The 19,073-nt window shown below is 49.6% G+C and overlaps 1 protein-coding gene across 6 annotated transcripts in view; it reads left to right on the plus strand.

Moving 5' to 3' along the window:
- The window catches only part of SIPA1L3 (signal induced proliferation associated 1 like 3), a 355,228-nt gene that overhangs the window by 240,549 nt on the left and 95,606 nt on the right, over positions 1-19,073 (plus strand). For all 6 annotated transcript variants that reach the window (XM_080644838.1, XM_080644843.1, XM_080644840.1 and 3 more), the window contains 2 exons: positions 2,979-3,136; positions 13,176-13,752. In XM_080644838.1, coding sequence (XP_080500964.1) covers positions 2,979-3,136; positions 13,176-13,752 — 735 coding nt within the window. The remainder of the gene's footprint in view (positions 1-2,978; positions 3,137-13,175; positions 13,753-19,073) is intronic.

Below are 19,073 nucleotides of genomic sequence, written 5' to 3' on the forward strand. Positions count from 1 at the left end.
ACCTGGGTCAGTTGTCATTTAATGGCAGTTTTTTCTTAGCTGTTCCTTGGCCGCCCTGCTGGCCTCTGCCCCAACTCTCCTCAAGGGCCTCTTTGGTCATTAGGGATCCTATGAAGAAAAGAAAAAAAAGTGAATAGGTCAACATTCTTTTAACTGCAACTGAATGAAATGCAAACCAAACTGGCATAAGCAAAAAGTGGGATGCGCTGCACTATATAATTCTCAAGTGTTGGGAGAGTACTAGCTTTACGATGTATGGCTAGATCCAGGGCTTAAACAATGTTAGGAATCCTTCCATTCCTGACCTTTGCTTTTCTTCATAGTGTTCTTATTTATAGGTCTTCCCAACTATCAAAGATGCCCATTAGCAGCACTTGAATCATATCCCTTTAGCATAGCCACCACAGGGGAAAGAGGGTGGTGCCTTCCAGGTGTCCCAGAGACATTTCAGCACTAAATATCATTAGATCACTTGCCAGTCCCTAGGCTTGGGGTAGGGATGGACTGGGCTTAGTGGCCCAGCCTGAAGTACATACCCACCCCTAGAGAGAGTGATTGGGGTCAGGAAGGTGCTTTCCAAAAGGGGATTGCTGTGGCTGCCAGAAGGAGGAAGAGGTGAGGTGCTGGTTGGGCAACAACAGCTAATGCCCACTGCCAGGAGGCTCCTCTCCTAGACACACCATGCAGACTCAGTCCAGGAGCAACTCTTCCTAGTTTCTAATGAACAGAAACCCTGCAGACTTTCGATGATTTGGGAAATGTATATTTTTTTCCATTGGTACAAGTGACATTGTAGATGTTATAGGCCAGAAATGGTCAACTCTGAGTTATTTCATAAAGTTAATGGCATGCTATAAGAGGATTGGCCTTAGAGTTAGACCTGAGTGTGAGGTCTTTCTGCCCACTTCCTAGCAGCATGATCTGACCTCTCTGAGCCTTAGGTTCCTCCTCTGTAAAATGGGTGGAATGATAGTGCCCATGTCTTGGTTTCATTGGGAAAGGTTCCTGCACTGTTGCATGAAACCAGAGTACAAGGCAGATCCTGACCAGAGGGGCAGGGGAAGCGATACCTATTTCTAGGTATTTGGGAAGCATGGGGGGTGGAGGCCTGGGTTTGTTTTATTGTTTTATTTATTTAAAGATTGGTTTTTAGAATCAGGCAGAAGTAGACTCAAATTCTGGGTCTTTCCCTCCATGTCTGTGTGACCCAGAACAAGTTGTGTAACCACTGTGAGCTTAAGTCTTTTCATCAGTAAAAGGGGGATAGGATGAGTTAATGCCTCAAAGGATTGTTGTGAAGATTAAATGAGATTGTATCTTTAAGATTTGGGTATAAGCCCTGGCCAGTGTTCTCAGTGGTTAGAGTGTGGTCTCCTGCACTGAAAAGTTGTGGGTTTGATTCCCAGTCAGAGAACATACTCAGATTGCGGGTTCAATCTCCAGTCAGAGTACATGCATGAGGCAACCATTCAATCTCTCTCTCTTTTTCTCTCCCGCTCCCTTTCTCTCTCGAATTAATGAAAACTATATCCTCAGATGAGGATTTTTTTTAAAAAAGATAGGATATAAAATGCCAGCCATAGTAAATGAGTACTTTTATCTGGAAATTTTATTTAATCCAGTTTAAAACACACATAAAGAACTAACAATATAACAAAATGATGTGAGTCGTGCTTCTAGGAGTGTCTGCATTTCCCACTGTGGCTACCTCACATAGAACTACACGCAGCTCTTATCTGTGGATTCCTAACAGTTACATGAAGGCTAAACTTAGGTAAATAAGAACCGTGTAATTTCAGCAAATAAGTAATATACCATGAATACATCACCCCCTGCGAAGGTTACAGAGTCTCCCTTGGACTGACAAGTAAGGGAGAGAGTACAGGGCTCACATAAGCCTATATGAAGCTGAAGTTGCCCCAGTCTTCTCAACTCAGGTGTCCCAGGGAAGGGGCAGTGGCTTGGAATCGACCCTATGGGCTGTCTCTGGTCTGCCTCTGCCATTGTCCATGAGTGTAGCCTTGAGCAAATTGAAGGCTGCCAGCCCATGCTGCCCTCTAGTAGATGTTTCTTGAGTACCTACTGTGTGCTAGGCATTACTCCCAGCACTGAGGATACAGCAGTGAGCAGCAAACAAAACAGAAAAAATCCCTGTTCTCATGAAGCTGACATATTGGTGCGAAGAGGCAGATGAGAAACAAATGGAAGAGGGAAAAGCTACTGTTTGCTAAGTGTCAATAAATATTAAATAACAGGGACAGAAGAGCAGAGATGGGAGTATTGAGGGGGTGAGATCTTGTATAATACACTCAGCAAAGGCCTCTATGGGAGGGTGACATTTCAGCCAAGACCAGGAGGGAGCCATGTGGGGATCTGCAGGAAGAATGTTTGAGGCAAGAGGCCTTATGCAGAGGCCTTGAGGAGGAAATGTTTCTGGCATGTTTGAGGAGCAGCAAGAAGCCAGTGTGGCTGGAGCAGAGTGAGCAAGGGGGAGCGTGAAGGGAGATGTCAGGTGATGGGGACAGCATGCCTGGAGCTCCCTGGGCCATGTGGCAACTTGGTCCTTGCCCTGAGTGAGCCACAGGAGGTCTCTGAGCAAGGAAGGACATGATTGTCCCAGGTATCCCGGTTCCCTCAGACCAGTGGTCGGCAAACTCATTAGTCAACAGAGCCAAATATCAACAGTACGATTGAAATTTCTTTTGAGATCTGAAAACCGACTTCTGCGCATGGGCCACGAAGTTTCAATCGCACTGTACGTGTGCGCCCGCACGTGGTATTTTGTGGAAGAGCCACACTCAAGGGGCCAAAGAGCTGCATGTGGCTCACGAGCCTCAGTTTGCCGACCACTGCCTCAGACTATGGGGCGGGTGGGAATAGCGAGACAGTGAGGAGACTGCTGTGATGGTCCAGATAAGATCCTGGAGCCAAGTCGAACTTTGATGCTTTTCTCTCCCACTCTGTTTCCCATTTACCAGCTTCTACGGAAGAGGCACATAGGAAATGACATTGTGACCATCATCTTCCAGGAGCCGGGGGCACTGCCTTTCACCCCCAAGAACATCCGCTCACACTTTCAGCATGTCTTCATCATTATCCGAGCCCACAACCCCTGCACTGACAATGTTGGCTACAGGTATGCACCTCCGCACGTGGCTCCAAGGAGCCACCCAGGGCATTGCCCTACCTCACCCTTATTTCCTTAAATCCCAAAAGCTATTTCTAGCATCTAGGCAGCATGCAGAGAGACAGACAGCTAGCAGTGAGATAGCTCAGGTGGGGTGCCTCCTGTGTTTCATGTTTGTGCTTCAGCAGGGCAGCTCTTTCCACACACTCCCCCACCTTCTAAGAGAATGAGTCTCAGCCAGAAAGTGGCATAGTTCCCCAGTTTTTATATTTTCCAGGAGTTTTGAGAAAACCCATCTCTATCTGACTTAAGGCAAGAAGGCAGTTGTATATGTTGGCTCTCACAACTGACAAGTTCAGGCCTAGCTAACTCTGTTCCATTGTCCTGTACGTTGCTTTATTTGCTGGCAGCTCTGAGCACAACATCCTTCCAGCTGCAAATCCAGCAAAAAGAGAGTTTGCCTTTCCCAGAAAAAGAAACTCCAGGATTGAGGCTTGTTGACCTGGCTGGGGCTCAGGTGCCCATGCAAGAGCAAAACCACCAGCTACACCTAGGTATCAGGTGTGTGAGGAGTAAGGTTCCAAGGGGAAGTTGGTAGAGGGAAGGATGGAGGCAGGGCAGGCAGGAACTCCCTTGGGAGGTACTGCTGAGGTTTGTAGTTACAGATCAACAAGTGACACAGGCCTCATACCCATTCAGTATCTTCTCCAAGCACAAGTTGTCACCCGGTCCCCAAATGAAAAGCACTCTGGGTTTGGGGTGAGGATAGAGTTGTGGTCCTTGGAAAACCAGCCAATCAATAGTTCAGGCCCAGGGTCAGCAGTTTACTCTGGAGCAGTGCTGCAAACTCTGGGGAATGGGCTAAGAAGTGATATTTTCCGTCTTTTGAAAATGATTTGAAATTCAAAATATGGAAAAGGTAAAATTAAACAGTAAAAAATGATCCAAGTCTCCCACCTTTGCTTCTTGGTGGATTGACAATGAGAAGCGGGGGAGGTCTATGTGCATGCGCACGCCACACTCTGCCTGCGGTCCGGGGACTTTCCCCTAGGCGCAAATGAGGAACCGAGTCCTTCGTCTGTAGCCTAGGCAACAGGCCTTCAGCGCCAACTCCAAGTCTCCCACCTTTGACCCCACACTAACCCAGTTGCCCTCACAGAAGCAACGCCTAGTAGCAGTTTATTATATACTAGAGCAGGGGTGGGCAAACTTTTTGACTCGAGGGCCACAATGGGTTCTTAAACTGGACCGGAGGGCGGAACAAAAGCATGGGTGGAGTGTTTGTGTGAACTAATATAAATTCAAAGTAAAGGAGCAGAGGGGAGAGCAAGAGAACCGGATAGAACAGCTGGATCTGGCCCACGGGGCCGTAGTTTGCCCACGGCTGCACTAGAGGCCCGATGCATAAAGATTCATGCAAAATAGGCCTTCCTTCCCCTGGCTGCCAGCACCAGCTTCCTTCTGGCACCCAGGACCCGGGCCTTAGCTCTGGCCACCGCCTTCCGCCTTCTCCAGCCCTGCCTCCCTCCTGTAGCTCGCTCCATCGCCCACGCCCCCCGCCCCTCATAGCAGGAGTCCCGCCCAGCCCCAGCCGCTCCACGAGCATTGCCCAGAGGCTCGGAGCGGCCGGGGCGGGGCAGAATGCCTGCGTCCTAGCCTGGCCACCACCATCTTTGTTGCGTCAATTTGCATATTCCTTCCTTATTGGCTGTGGGCGCCACCATCTTTGTCGCGGAGTGGTCAATTTGCATATTCTGTCTTTATTAGATAGGATTCTGTTATTTTGTGCACATATAGGCAAATACTTACAGGTTTTTCTTTTCTACCTTTTTAATACAGAAGATAGCATATCACACACACTGTCCTGCACTTTGTATTTTTTCACTCAGTAGTCCTTGAGATCTTTCCAAACAAGTACACAAGTGCTTTTTCATTCAATATGACTGTGTAATATTCCATCATAGGGATGCCTGAGAATCTTCCTCCATCCCTATCATTTGGGTTGTTTCCTGTCACCTGCTATTACAGTCCATCCAGCAATGAATAACCTATTTGTACTCTCATTGTACACATGTCCAAGTATACAGCTGGAAAAATTCCTAAAAATGGAGAGATGAAGTCAAAGGATATGTCTGTCCGTGGGTGCATTGGTAGCCTTGGTGGAATTGCCAGAATCTACCAGTTTCTTCTCAGCTAGTGTCTGAGAGAAGGAAGGGGGTTCCCAGTGTGTGGCACTTGCTGTTAAGGACCATTGTGCTGGATGTGTGGCAGGGCCTCTATGCAACACAGGCTCAGGCCTAAGCCCCCCACTCCACCCCTGCTACCCCTCACCCCTTTGTTTCAGCAGCAGCTGCAAGTGCCTATGCCTTGTGGCTTGAGGTCGCTCAGATGATATCCTGTGTTCCTCAGCAGTTGAAAGATAGCCCTGATGAGGGAAGATGGAGTTGTTCTTGGGTGTGCCTGGGTGTGTGCACATACTCGGAGGAGGAAGTAGTCCTCTCATCACACATCAGAGGCAGAGGCTGAGCAAGGTTGGGTGGGCCTTCTCCCCTTCCTCCCTACCCTAAAAAGTACAGAAAATAATACAACAGAAGCCTGTGTGCCTACCATCAGATTTAACAGATGTTAACATTTTGCCATATTTGTTCCAGCTCTCTCCTCTTTATTTTTAAGAAAGAAAATGTTAGAGATACAATCAAAGCTGCACCCTCACCCTCCTTACCTCTTTCCCCACAGGCAGCTCCTCTCTGGACAAACCTTACCCTGTCCCTGCTATGTTCCCAAACACATTTCTGTCACAGCACTCATCACCCTGTAAAAATGACTTAGTGATGTGGCCTTTGCCTCTCTTGAAGGTAACCCCGTGTCATGTTCATCTTCATATGTCTATCACAGCATAGTGCTTGCCATAAGGGGGTCCTCGAGACATTTTTGGTAGCTAGACAGATGCCTGGCCCAAACACCAGGGACACTGAGAAAATAGTTGTTGAGTAACTGTGAATACTCTAGAAATGCTTAATGAGCTACAGTGAGCAGGTGACCTGGTAGTCACACCGTCTCTAGTGGTGGGACAAGTTGTTCTCCTTTCCCATTTCACGTGTGCTGTTTCCACATAGTACACCAGCATCCCTGCAGCCTGGGAGCTGTGAAAACCCAGCCCCTCCTGCTAGGGAAGTTAGAGTCCAGCTGTTCTGATTGTCCAGGAATCTTCAGCAGCTTACAGTTTCTTGATTTTTAAAATCATGAATCAGGGCTATGGGAAAAGCCAAAATCTGTCCCTGTAAACAGCCACGTGCTGAATGAAGAAGTTGCAAAGCTATTCACATCTGTAAAGCACAGTCTGAATGCATTGTTGTTTAATTAGAGTACAGAGACTGGTGAGGTCATCTCATTCATCCCTCTGCCTGGGGACAAGGCCATGCCCACAAGGTTTTCCACAGAAGAAAATCTGTGTGGCCTTGGAAGAGCCTTTTCACTGGAAAGTGCCATTTTCTGTCAAACCTGTACACACTTGTATGATGGTAGAAATCTGTTTCTTCTTGGTCTGTCTGTTCAAGATTAAATATTTAATTTTCTTTAAATTAATCAATATTGAGAGCCTGTGATGGTGCTGGGGAACCAACTAAGCCAGGTGGCACCTGCTCACATGGCCCTCCTAGGACGTGGAACAGGGTCTCTGGGCAGTGGACAGTGGAGGTGGAGAGCAAGGGGTCTGGGCTCATTGCAGGCATCATGCAGGAGCTCCCTCGGCAGTTTGCACATGTTTTGGTCCCTTGCAGTCCTTGCTTCATGGGAAAGCCACAGTGATCCTTACAGATTGTCAATCTGGTTATCACTCTTGGCTAGTGCCTGCATCTGCCAGGGACCTAGCAAGTCACAAATGTCCCCCTCAGGGTTTTAGCTGAAGGGATTAATGAACTAACTACTAACAGTGTGGCTAGGTTAAGGGAACATGTGCAGGAAAGTGAGGCATCTATGGATCAGCAGCAGCAGGGGGAAGTTTCTGGAAGCTAGGGAGAGCTATGGCTTTGGGAGAGGCGCCACCTGACAAAAGCTATAACTGTGAGTAAAGGACCAAGGACTACAGCTACCACCACTATCCGAGCCCTGCAGGGAGGCAGTGAAAATAAATAAATACTCCACCTTCTCTCTCCTCTCACCTTCCCATCACCTGCCTGTGCTTTGGTTGGCTGAATTCACCTGGAAGACAGAGGGCACAGGAACACAGGTGAAAGTGACAATTTGTAGAAACCCACCTTCCAGGATGCTGAGCAGGTAGAGAATGGCAGGGACTGGATCTGGGAATATAGATGGTGAATAGCCGGCCCAGATGGTTAAATGCTTGCTAATTCTCATGATCAGGATGAAAAGTGCTAACACACCTGGCCCTTGGTGACCTTACTAGCCTCCTGCTCTTTGTTCTCTGAGCTCTGGCTCTTTCCTGGTCAGGCACATGCTACACTCTCCCTTTAGCTCTTCCTCTGGCTCCTGCTCAGCCTTAGATCCCAGCTTCATTGTCACTTCCTCAGAGAGCCCTCTCGGATTCCCCTTGTCCAAATCAGTTCCTTCTATTGTTCTGCCATATCCATTCCCTTTTTTGTCTTTATAAGTTAACTAGAGGCCCAGTGCATTAAATTAGTGCACGGGTACAGTCCCTAGGCCTGGCCAGCAATCAGGGCCGATTGGGGCCTTCTGGGTGCCAGCCAGGGCCTCCCTTCCCTGGCAGTCTGCTGTTGGCCGGGGCCTTCCTTCATTCTGCACCACCCCCAGTGGTCAGCACATGGCATAGCAAGCGATCGAACTCCTGGTCTCCCGGTTGAACTCCCAAGGGGACACTTTGCATATTAGACTTTTATATATAGAGATTTGTGAGTATGTTTAGTATGTTTCTCCCCCTAGATTAAAGGCTCAAGAGGGTAGGGCCCACTATATCCCAATGCCCAAGGAGTGGGCATCCCAGAAGTGGTTGTCAAATGAATATTGTACTGGCCGCCTTGTGTTGGGAGTCAAAACCAATAAGCTTACATGGTGTTTGGGGTTCATGGAATATGTTTTAATCAAGAATCTCAATATTTAGCCCTAGCAGGTTTGGCTCAGTAGATAAGAGCATCAGCCTGAGGACCGAAGGATCCAGGGTTTGATTCCGGTCAATGGCACATACCTTGGTTGCAGGATCCTTGGCCCTAGTCCTGGTCAGGGCTCGTGCAGGAGGCAACCAATCAATATGTTTCTCTCACATTGATATTTCTTTCTGTCTTTCCTTCTCCTTTCCACTCTAAAAATCAATGAAAAAATATCCTCAGGTGAGGATTAAAAACTTTTTTTTTTTTCAATCTCATTATTTAAAAAAATGTCCTACAGTAGGAAGAGAAACAGTAGATCTCTTCTTTTATATATATACTAGAGGCCCGGTGCACGAGATTCATGCACGGGGGAGGGGAGTGTCCCTCAGCCCAGCCTGCACCCTCTCCAATTCAGGACTGCTGGCTCCCAACTGCTCACCAGCCTGCCTTCCTGATTGCCCCTAACTGCTTCTGCCTGCCAGCCTGATCACCCCCTGACCACTCCCCTGCAAGCCTGATTGATGCTTAACTGCTCTCTTGCCAGCCTGTTTACCCCTAACTGCCCTCCCCTGCAGGCCTGGTTACCCCGAAATGCCCTCCCCTGCAGGCCTGGTCACCCCTAACTGCCCTCCCCTGCAGTCCTGGTCCCCCCCCAACTGCTCTCCCCTGCAGGCCTGGGTCCCCCCCCAACTGCCTTTCCCTGCAGGCCTGGTTGCCCCCAACTTCCCTCCTCTGCCGGCTTGGTCACCCCTAATTGCCCTCCCCTGCAGGCTTGATCGCCCCCAAATGCCCTCCCTTGCAAGCCTGGTCCCTCCCAACTGCCCTCCCTGCTGGCCTGATTGCCCACAACTTCCCTCCCTTGCAGGCCTGGTCCCTCCCAACTGCCCTCCCCTGCTGGCCATCTTGTGGTGGCCATCTTGTGTCACATGGGGGCAGGATCTTTGACCACATGGGGGCAGTCATCTTCTGTGTTGGAGTGATGGTCAATCTGCATATTACTCTTTTATTAGATAGGATAGAGGCCTGGAGCATGGGTGGGGGCCAGCTAGTTTGCCCTGAAGGGTGTCCCGGATCAGGGTGGGGGTTCCCTTGGGGCATGGGGCAGCCTGGGCGAGGGGCCTGTGGTTTGCAGGCTGGCCACGCCCCCTGGCGACCCAAGAGGAGGCTCTGGTATCTGGGGTTTATTTATCTTCTACAATTGAAACTTTGTAGCCTGGAGTGGAGCCACGCCTTCTGCTTTCTCAGTGGTGGCAGCCATTTCTGTTTGGATTTATGTATCTTCTATAATTGAAACTTTGTAGCCTTGAGTGGAGGCCTAGGCCAGCAAGGGCAGGCGGGAAGCTTGGCTTCCTCCATTGCCGGGGAAACCCAAGCCTCGCTCCTGCTCTCTGTGGCCATAGCCATCTTGGTTGGGTTTATTTGCATATTCGCTCCTGATTGGCTGGTGGGCGTGGCTTGTGGGTATAGCGGAGTGAGGGTTAATTTGCATATTACTCTTTTATTAGATAGGATATACTAGAGGCCCGGTGCACGAAATTCGTGCACGGGGAGGGGGGTGTCCCTCAGCCCAGCCTGCACCCTCTCCAATCTGGGATCCCTCTCACAATCCAGGACTGCTGGCTCCCAACTGCTCACCTGCCTGCCTTCCTGATTGCCCCTAACCGCTTCTGCCTGCTAGCCTGATCACCTCCTGACCACTCCCCTGCCAGCCTGATTGATGCTTAACTGCTCCCCTGCCAGCCTGTTTGCCCCTAACTGCCCTCCCCTACAGGCCTGGTCACCCCTAACTGCCCTCCCCTGCAGGCATGGTCACCCCTAACTGCCCTCCCTTGTAGGCCTGGTCCCTCCCAACTGCCCTCCCCTGCTGGCCATCTTGTGGTGGCCATCTTGTGTCCACATGGGAGCAGGATCTTTGACCAAATGGGGGCAGCCATCTTGTGTGTTGGAGTGATGGTCAATCTGCATATTAATCTTTTATTAGATAGGATAGAGGCCTGGTGCATGGGTGGGGGCCAGCTAGTTTGCCCTGAAGGGTGTCCCAGATCAGGGTGGGGGTTCCCTTGGGGCGTGGGGCGGACTGGGCAAGGGACCTGTGGTGGTTTGCAGGCCGGCCATGCCCCCTGGCAACCCAAGCGGAGGCCCTGGTGTCTGGGGTTTATTTATCTTCTACAATTGAAACTTTGTAGCCTGGAGCGGAGCCAAACCTTCTGCTTGCTCTGTGGCGGCAGCCATTTCTGTTGGGATTTATGTATCTTCTATAATTGAAATTTTGTAGCCTTAAGCGGAGGAGGCCTGGGCCGGCAAGGGCAGGCGGAAAGCTTGGCTTCCTCCATCGCTGGGGAAACCCAAGCCTCTCTCCTGCTCTCTGTGGCCGTAGCCATCTTTGTTGGGTTTATTTGCATATTAGCTCCTGATTGGCTGGTGGGCATGGCTTTTGGGCATGGCTTGTGGGTATAGCAGAGTGATGGTTAATTTGCATATTGCTCTTTTATTATATAGGATACTGGAGGCCCGGTACACGAAATTCATGCATGGGGGATTCCCCTCAGCTCAGCCTGCACCCTCTCCAATCTGGGATCTTTCAGGGGATGTCCGACTGCTGGTTTAGTCCCGATCCCCAGGATTGGGCCTAAACCGGCAGTCTGGCATCCCTCTCACAATCCAGGACCACTGGCTCCTAACTGCTCACCTGCCTGCTTGCCTGATCGCCCCTAACTGCCCCCCCCTGCTGGCCTGGTTACCTCCAACTGCCCCCTTGCTGGCCTAGTTTCCCCCAACTGCTCCGTTCCCCCCCCCCCCCGCACTTGCCTGGTTGCCCCCAACTGCCTCCCCCCCGCACTTGCCTGGTTGCCCCCAACTGCCCCCCCCCCCCCCCCCGCCGTGCTGGCCTGGTCACCCCACGCAGCCTGCTGTTTGGTCGTTTGGTTGCCCCTCACGCCCCTGTCGGCCTGGTCACCCCACGCAGCCTGCTGTTTGGTCGCCCCTCACTAACCCCCCTGCCGGCCTGGTCACCCCACGCAGCCTATTGCTCGGTCGTTTGGTCGCCCCCTCACTAACCCCCCTGCCGGCCTAGTTGCGCCATGCAGCTTGTTCGGTTGTCCGTTCAGTTGCGATGGTCGCTTCGTGCAAGAATAGGCCTTCCTTCCCCTGGCTGCCAGCACCGCTTTTGCTCCGGCCTGGAGGCGCCTTTCCGCCTTCGCTCCAGCCAGAGCTGCCTTCCACCTCTCGCCTTGTTGCATCAATTTGCCTATTCCCTCCTTATTGGCCATGGGCGCCCCCATCTTTGTCACAAAGTTATAGTCAATTTGTATATTTCATCTTTATTAGATAGGAGGATAGATTTTTTTAATTGATTTTAGAGAGGAAGGGAGAGAGAGGTAGAAACATCAACGATGAGAGAGAATCATTGATCGGCTGCCTCTTGCACGCTCCAAACTGGGGATCGAGCCTGCAACCCGGGCATGTGCCCTGATCAGGAATCGAACTGTGGCCTCCTGGTTTATAGGTTGACGCTCAACCACTGAGCCATGCCAGCCCAGCAGGAAGTCTTTTCTAACACCATACTCTCGAGTTGAAGTTGTTGTAGAGGCCCAGTACCGTACTGCAAGGAAAACTTACTGAACTTATTGCTCACTCATTTACAGCAACTTGTACCATTTTTTTAACCATCATATGTAAACAGCATAACTCGCGGTGACTCTGTAGCCCCTTGAAATGTCTTTCATCAAGAGTCATCCTCCCCAGTCCTGGGTGATCACTTTGGCAGATGCCACAGCCTATTCGCTTGATGTTAGAAATTATCTGTCTTTTAGCCTCTGGGTCTCAACTCAGTTTGGTCATTAGAATGTGCAAAGATACTTGTCAACTCTCCAAATTCTTACCCCCATAGAGGCTCAGGGCTGCTTCTGCCTGGAAGCCTCCATGGACCAAGTGGTGGGAAGGCTTACCTCTCCTCTGTTTCTCCACCTTGCACTTGCTTCCCCAGTCCTGTTGACTGCCATGTCTCACCTGTCCAGGGTTGGAGCACAAGGAGGAAACGAGACCAGGCGGTGTCACTGAGACTGATTGAAGCTGGCTGCATGCTCTCCGGGCTCCTCCTATTATAAGGGTCACCTAGAAGGCCCCTAGCTGGGGGTGGGCAGGGATAATGGGGCTCACCACCCAGCTTTCCCTAAACGTTCCCTCCCTCTCTCTATAGTTTGCATAGTGGGTGAGGAATTTTGGGGAACAGGTTTTATATCATTTCCTTTTTTCCATTCTCAGTTGCTAGCTGATTTTTATCATGGTGGCATCTTGGTCAAAACTGAAGTAGGCAGGGTTCCATTCTAACTTCCTATAACAGTGAATTTTCAAAATGACCTTGATGATTTATATCACTCAGGTATTCTACAGTAATGCTTAACTCACCCTCCCCCCCCCCAACTCAGTGATTCACACATTTGCAGGTGAGCTGAGATCTAGCTGGCCTTGGTTCCAGGGCACAGGTCAGGTCTATGTCTACTCCAAGTGGCCCTCATCCCTCTGGGACCAGTAGGCCATCTAGAGCATGCTCATCTCATGGCATGAGCACAGGAGGCGAGCCCAGCCCTCACCCCGCCACACATTGCATGCCTTTGCTTGACAGCCATTGGCTAAATCAAGTCATGTGACCAGGCCCATGATCAGTGGGATAGGGGTAGACCTGCCCACAAAATATATATTTTACATATATATGTAAAATGAGAATAATTGAAGTTACATGGTACAGGAGAATTATTCTTCAAATATCAACGGTATTATAACATCTACTGTATAAGAAGTAAAAAATGCATGTATGTGCCCTAAGACTTTCTAAAGTTTCCAGTCTAGTTAGCCAGCAACTAACTAATTAGAGGTAGACTTCCATTCTTAAAAAGGTGAGCTCTGTTTCTAATCGTGTATTTTCTTTCTAAAGGGGATCTCAAATGCCTTTCTTTCTACCATCTAAATGATTTCTCCCTCTTCAGTATGGCTGTGACCCGATCCAAAGATGCTCCTCCTTTTGGTCCCCCCATCCCCAGTGGAACCACATTCCGCAAATCGGATGTCTTCAGAGACTTCTTGTTGGCCAAGGTGATTAATGCAGAGAATGCTGCACACAAGTCTGACAAGTTCCACACTATGGCCACCAGGACCCGCCAAGAGTACCTCAAGGATCTGGCTGAAAACTGTATCTCCAACACACCCATCGATTCCACTGGCAAATTCAACCTCATCTCCCTGACCTCCAAGAAGAAGGAGAAGACCAAAGCTCGGGCAGGCGCTGAGCAGCACAGCTCAGGAGCCATCGCCTGGAGGGTGGCGGCTCAGGACTATGGCCAAGGTGTGGAAATCGACTGCATTTTGGGGATTTCCAATGAGTTTGTGGTACTCCTGGACCTACGCACCAAGGAGGTGGTATTCAACTGCTACTGTGGGGATGTCATTGGCTGGACACCAGACGCCTCAACGCTAAAAATCTTCTATGGGCGAGGGGACCACATCTTCCTGCGGACCACAGAGGGCTCTATGGAGGACATAAGGGACATTGTCCAGAGACTGAAGGTAAGGTCGAGACAGCAAGGGCTACAGCGGTTCTGTGGTTTGGCAGAGGCCTTAGGAACCACTGAAATGCCTTTCCTCACCCTGTCAGTTAGGCCAGGACCCAAATTGGTCCCAAAAGAATCAAAATTGTCACTTATACATAGGGGTCTACTGGATCCTACAGCCTAGGTTTTTTCTGGGGAATATGTGGGTCAGATGAGATTGTCCATGTCATTACCTTGGGAGGACAAAGGCATATTTATTCACTCTAGATGTTGATAGAAAACATAAGTTTAAGCTTATATTAAAAATGTAAGGTTACCTTCCAGAAGAATTAATAGAGTGAAAAGCTTCCAGGCCATTTAAGGACAGGGCATAAGCTAGTGGGGAGGGGGGCAGCGGGGAGGGGAGAGATATCAGAAAGCATAATAAAAGAAACAAAACAGCCCAGCATGTGTGGCTCAGCGGTTGAGCATTGACCCAGGAACCAAGAGATTCCCAGTCAGGACACAGGCCCAGGTTGCAGGCTCAATCCCCAGTAGGGGGAATGCAGGTGTCATTCTCAACATTGATGTTTCTGTTCCTCTCTTCCTGTCCCTTCCTCTCTCTGAAATCAATTTTAAAAAATACATTAACAAAAAAACCCATAAAATTATATGGCAGGAATAATTCCACATCAGTAATCACAATAAATGTGAGCAGTTTAACTTCTCCTATTAAAAGACAAAGATTCAGTATGGATAGAAATCTTAACACTGGTGGGCAGCTCAGACTCAGACCACTGGCCAAACCAAGGGTGACAGATTGGTTTCAAGTCAGATAACAACTTAGTAACAACTGCTTGAAACATTGTGCTAAGAAATGCTCAAATTGGCCTTGACTGGGCATCTCAATTGGTTAGAGCAGTGGTCGGCAAACTCATTAGTCAACAGAGCCAAATATCAACAGTACAACGATTGAAATTTCTTTTGAGAGCCAAATTTTTTAAACTTAAACTTCTTCTAATGCCACTTCTTCAAAATAGACTCGCCCAGGCCGTGGTATTTTGTGGAAGAGCCACACTCAAGGGGCCAAAGAGCTGCATATGGCTCGCGAGCTGCAGTTTGCTGACCACGGGGTTAGAACATTGTTCCAGTGCACCAAGTTTACAGGTTCAATCCCCAGTCAGGGAAAACAAGAATCAACCAATGAATGTATAAATAAATGGAACAACAAATCGATCTCTCTCTCCCTTTCTCCCTCTCTCCCTCCCTTCCCTTCCCTCTCTCTCTGCCCCTCTCCCTTTCTCTCTCAAATCAATAAATTTAAATTAAAAAAAAAATACTCAGGCCACATCTGAGGTCCATGAGAAGGAATGCTGTGGTCAGTGATTGGCTGTCAGTGAGTTGAACAGAATGGCACATCATGGGTGCAAAATAGAGAAGGTAGCCTAGCATAGGAGTTAAGAACACAGGTTCAAGATTCTGAAGGCCTGCCTTCAAGTCCTGGCACTGCCACTTACCAGCTATGTGATCTTGAGCCAATTTGCTTAACTGCTATGTGACTCAGTTTCTCCATCTGAAAATGGGAATGATAATCATCCTATTTTGGGTGATTGCTTTAAGCATTGGATGAGTTACTTGCCCAGATAAGCTTGCTTGAGTTGGTGGACTGTGGCCTCCGGATGCCACTGTCTGCTAGCTGTCTTTGCCTTTCTAGGCCTTTGCACTCTCTGATTCAATTTAAGTTGGATTGGTAAAGCCCTGCTCTCAGCTTCCCTCATTTTAAAATCCATGCTCAGGTTTAGTATTTAGATTTTCCTTTGGGATATGAAGTCCATGAACAGAGCCTCTGCTTTGCTCACTTGCTTATTTCATTTCCATAGATAAGGGCTGGCACATAGTAGCTGTTCAATCAGTACTGATTAGTTGGTTAGTTGAATGGGTTTATTGAACCCTGCTTCTGTGTAATCATTTTACAATGCATGATTTCACAATCCTCCAACCACCCCCATGGAGTATAAGTGCTGTTCTTATACCCACTTGACAGATGAGGAAATTGAGACTCAGAGAAATAGAGATATTCACATAAGGTCATACAGCCAGCAGGTGGCAGACTAGGATCTGAATCCAGGTTTTTCTGACTCCAAAATCGATTTGTGCCCGAACTCGAGACTGGTAGCCTACTGTTTACTCAGCATGTCCACTTGAGTGTCTATAAGCCCCCAAAAACATGTCCAAGAGCAAACTCCAAGTTTTCCTCCCCCTGCCTCTCAGAGTTTTTCTGTCTTGGTAAAGGACAAGTTGGCACTTCATTTGTTGAGGTCAGAAGCCTTGGCATCAGCCTCACTCCCCTCTTTCTATCACACCCACATCCAATCTGTCAGCTCCATGTCCAGTAGTCAGACTCCAGCTACTTCTAGCCTTCTACAGCCTCCACCCTGGCCTTTCCTGGACTGTCCAGTAGCCTCCTTACAGTCTCCCTTGCCTCCACCCTTGTTGCCCTATGATCTGTCCTCAGTATGGTAGTCAGAGGTGTCTGATCATGTCACTGCTGTGCTCAAAACCCTCAGCTCACTCTAGGTAAAGCCAAAGTCCTTATGGTGGCCCGTGAGGTCAACCTCTCTGACCTCATCTCCCCATCACTGTCTCTGCTCCAGGCACACAGATTTTTGCTGTTTCCCCAGTGTGCTAGGCAGGCATCCAACCTCAGGGCCTTTGCACTGCCTGTGCCCTCTCACTGGAACAATTTTCCCGATCTGCACATGGCTCACTTCCTCCTCTCCTACAGGCCTTTATTCATATGTCACTTTGCCAGTGAGGCCTCGTTATCTAAAATTGTAAACCCTCTCCACCCACTGCCCCTGCTTTAATTTTCCCTATAACATTCTGCCATTTGAAGTGGTTTTTTTATATATGTTGTTTACCACTGTCCTCAGCACCGAGTCCAGCACCTGGTATGCAGTAAATATTCAGTGAACTTGTACTGAAAGCATGCATGTATACCACCCTGTAGTAAAAGCAAAAGTGAACATTTATGGAGGACTGTGTCAGACCCTGATCAACACCTTGCACGACTTTGCATTTCTTCCTCAAAGAGGCCCAGTGAGAGAGATACCATTGTCATCCCCACTTCACAGATTAGGAAACTGAGGCCCAGAGAGGTAAAGTGGCTTGCCCAGGACCCAGAGTGAGTTAAGTGCCTGAGTTCTTCCTCCCCAAATCCTGAGAACAGATTGCACATTTTACCCACATCCTCTTTGTGCCACTCCATCCCATGCCCACCTTGTGCCTACTATGGGTGTGGTGCTTCTAGAGCACATTTCTGCAGCCCTCCTCACCATCTCAGTGCCCCAGAGCCCACTGAGAAACCAGGTGGCCAGGAAGTGATAGCATAAGCCATCTTCTGTGAAGAGCAGGCCCATCTGAAACAACTCATGAGAGCGAGTCTCTCTTCTTAAATCCTTCGGGGTGAAGAGTCCACACCCTCCCTGCCCACAGAACTGGGATTCGGACATCTTCTCTTGCTAAATCAATAAGTTTTATTATGTGCCTGGCCCTGGGTGGAGCAATGCTGAGACATAGCAGTGACTGTGATGGGCCCAGGCCTGCCCTCCTGAGGCTCCCACCTGAGGTCTAAGTACCAGGAGGAGTGTTGAGTGTGCCAGGGGAACCTATCATGGGAGACAGTCTCAACCTGCAGGGTGGCTGCAGCCCCAGACATATTCAATTAGGTACCAAACCTTAACATACAAAGGATTTTATATAAATACTAGAGGCCCAGTGCACAAAATCGTGCACAGGGGCGGGGGGGTCCCTCAGCCCGGCCTGCACCCTCTCCAATTCAGGACCCCTCTGGAGATGTCCGATTGCCTCTCACAATCCGGGACCACTGGCTCCTAACCGCTCGCCTGCCTACCTGATCTCCTCTAACTCCTCTGCCTGCCTGATAGCCCCTAACTGCTCCCCTGCTGGCCTGATTGCCCCTAACCACCTCTGCCTCACCCCGCACCCGGAACCCAGAATTCCCTCCTCCAGTGGGTCGCAGGCACCCGAGACCCAGGCTTCCTTCCCTCTGGCTGGCCGCAGACACCCAGGACCCGGGCTGGCTGCAGCCGCAGGGGACAGCTTTGCCTGGGCCGCAGCCGCTGGCACCTGGGACCGTGGGGCAGGCTGCTTGTCCCTCTCCTGGGCCGCAAGTGCAGGTACAGCCGCTGGCACCTGGGACCGCAGGACAGGTGGCTTGTCCCTCTCCCGGGCCACAGCCTGGCTGGTCCCCATTCCTCTCTCGTGAGCTCATTTGTGCCTGGCTGGTCCCCATTCCTCTCTCGCGAGCTCATTTGTGCCTGGCTGGTCCCCATTCCTCTCTCGCGAGCTCATTTGTGCCTGGCTGGTCCCCATTCCTCTCTCGCGAACTCATTTGTGCCTGGCTGGTCCCTATTCCTCTCTCGCAAGCTCATTTATGCCTGGCTGGTCCCCATTCCTCTCTCCCCAGTGTTGAGTGTCTGAGCCTTTACAGTTTGAGAGTGTGAAGGCATGACGACCATTTGCATTAGCTCTTTATTATATAGGACTAGAGGCCCACCGCGTGAAATTGTGTGAGACCCAGACCCAGCATGTCGTAGGACCCAGCATCAAGTCCTCGCCCACCTTGAAGACAGTTGTGGACGGAGATAAGAATAGTTTCCTGCCCTAACCTTTCCTTCTCAGGAGCACTTAAATTAACCTTCATTGGAAGATGAGAACTGAACAGAGCAACACTTACTTGTTCCCATGAAGAAATCATATGATGTTCAGCAGGTGCCTTTTGGTGTTTGGTCATGACGGCGTCACAGGCACGGGGTTTTTATAATAGAGATAGCTCTCTGGCTTCTCTTAAAAATGGCCTGCGTTTGCACAGGACAGTAGTTAGCTGAAGCAGATGTTGGGTGCCCCCTTTAGGTGATACAAGAAGCATACCATTTGGCCATGGTTCCACCAACCTTCTACTCACATACATTACCCACCAAGCACCCCAGCTTGTGAGCCTGGCCCTCAGGGTTGGGGGTACCTCCATGAGGAAATTACTTTTATACTGTGACTAGAGCAATAAATAAGAATCATCCTGATTGCTCCTAACCACCTATGTGAAGAATGAGGGACAAAGAAACAAAAGAGCGAATGGCAGGGGGAGCAGTAGGTGAATACAGCACAGTGGCTGAAAGTTGGAGTGCCAGAGTCAGACCTAGGGGAACTGACATCACCTCAAGTTTCCACACCCAATAAAATAAGCTAATTATTAATACTAGCAAAATTGGGCATATAAAGGGCATACCCAGCGCCTGGTACACAAAAATCAGTCCTCAGGAAAATGAGCCTTCAGAG

The sequence above is a fragment of the Plecotus auritus genome, assembly GCF_963455305.1.
Source record: "Plecotus auritus genome assembly, chromosome: 10".
Lineage (NCBI taxonomy): Eukaryota > Metazoa > Chordata > Mammalia > Chiroptera > Vespertilionidae > Plecotus > Plecotus auritus.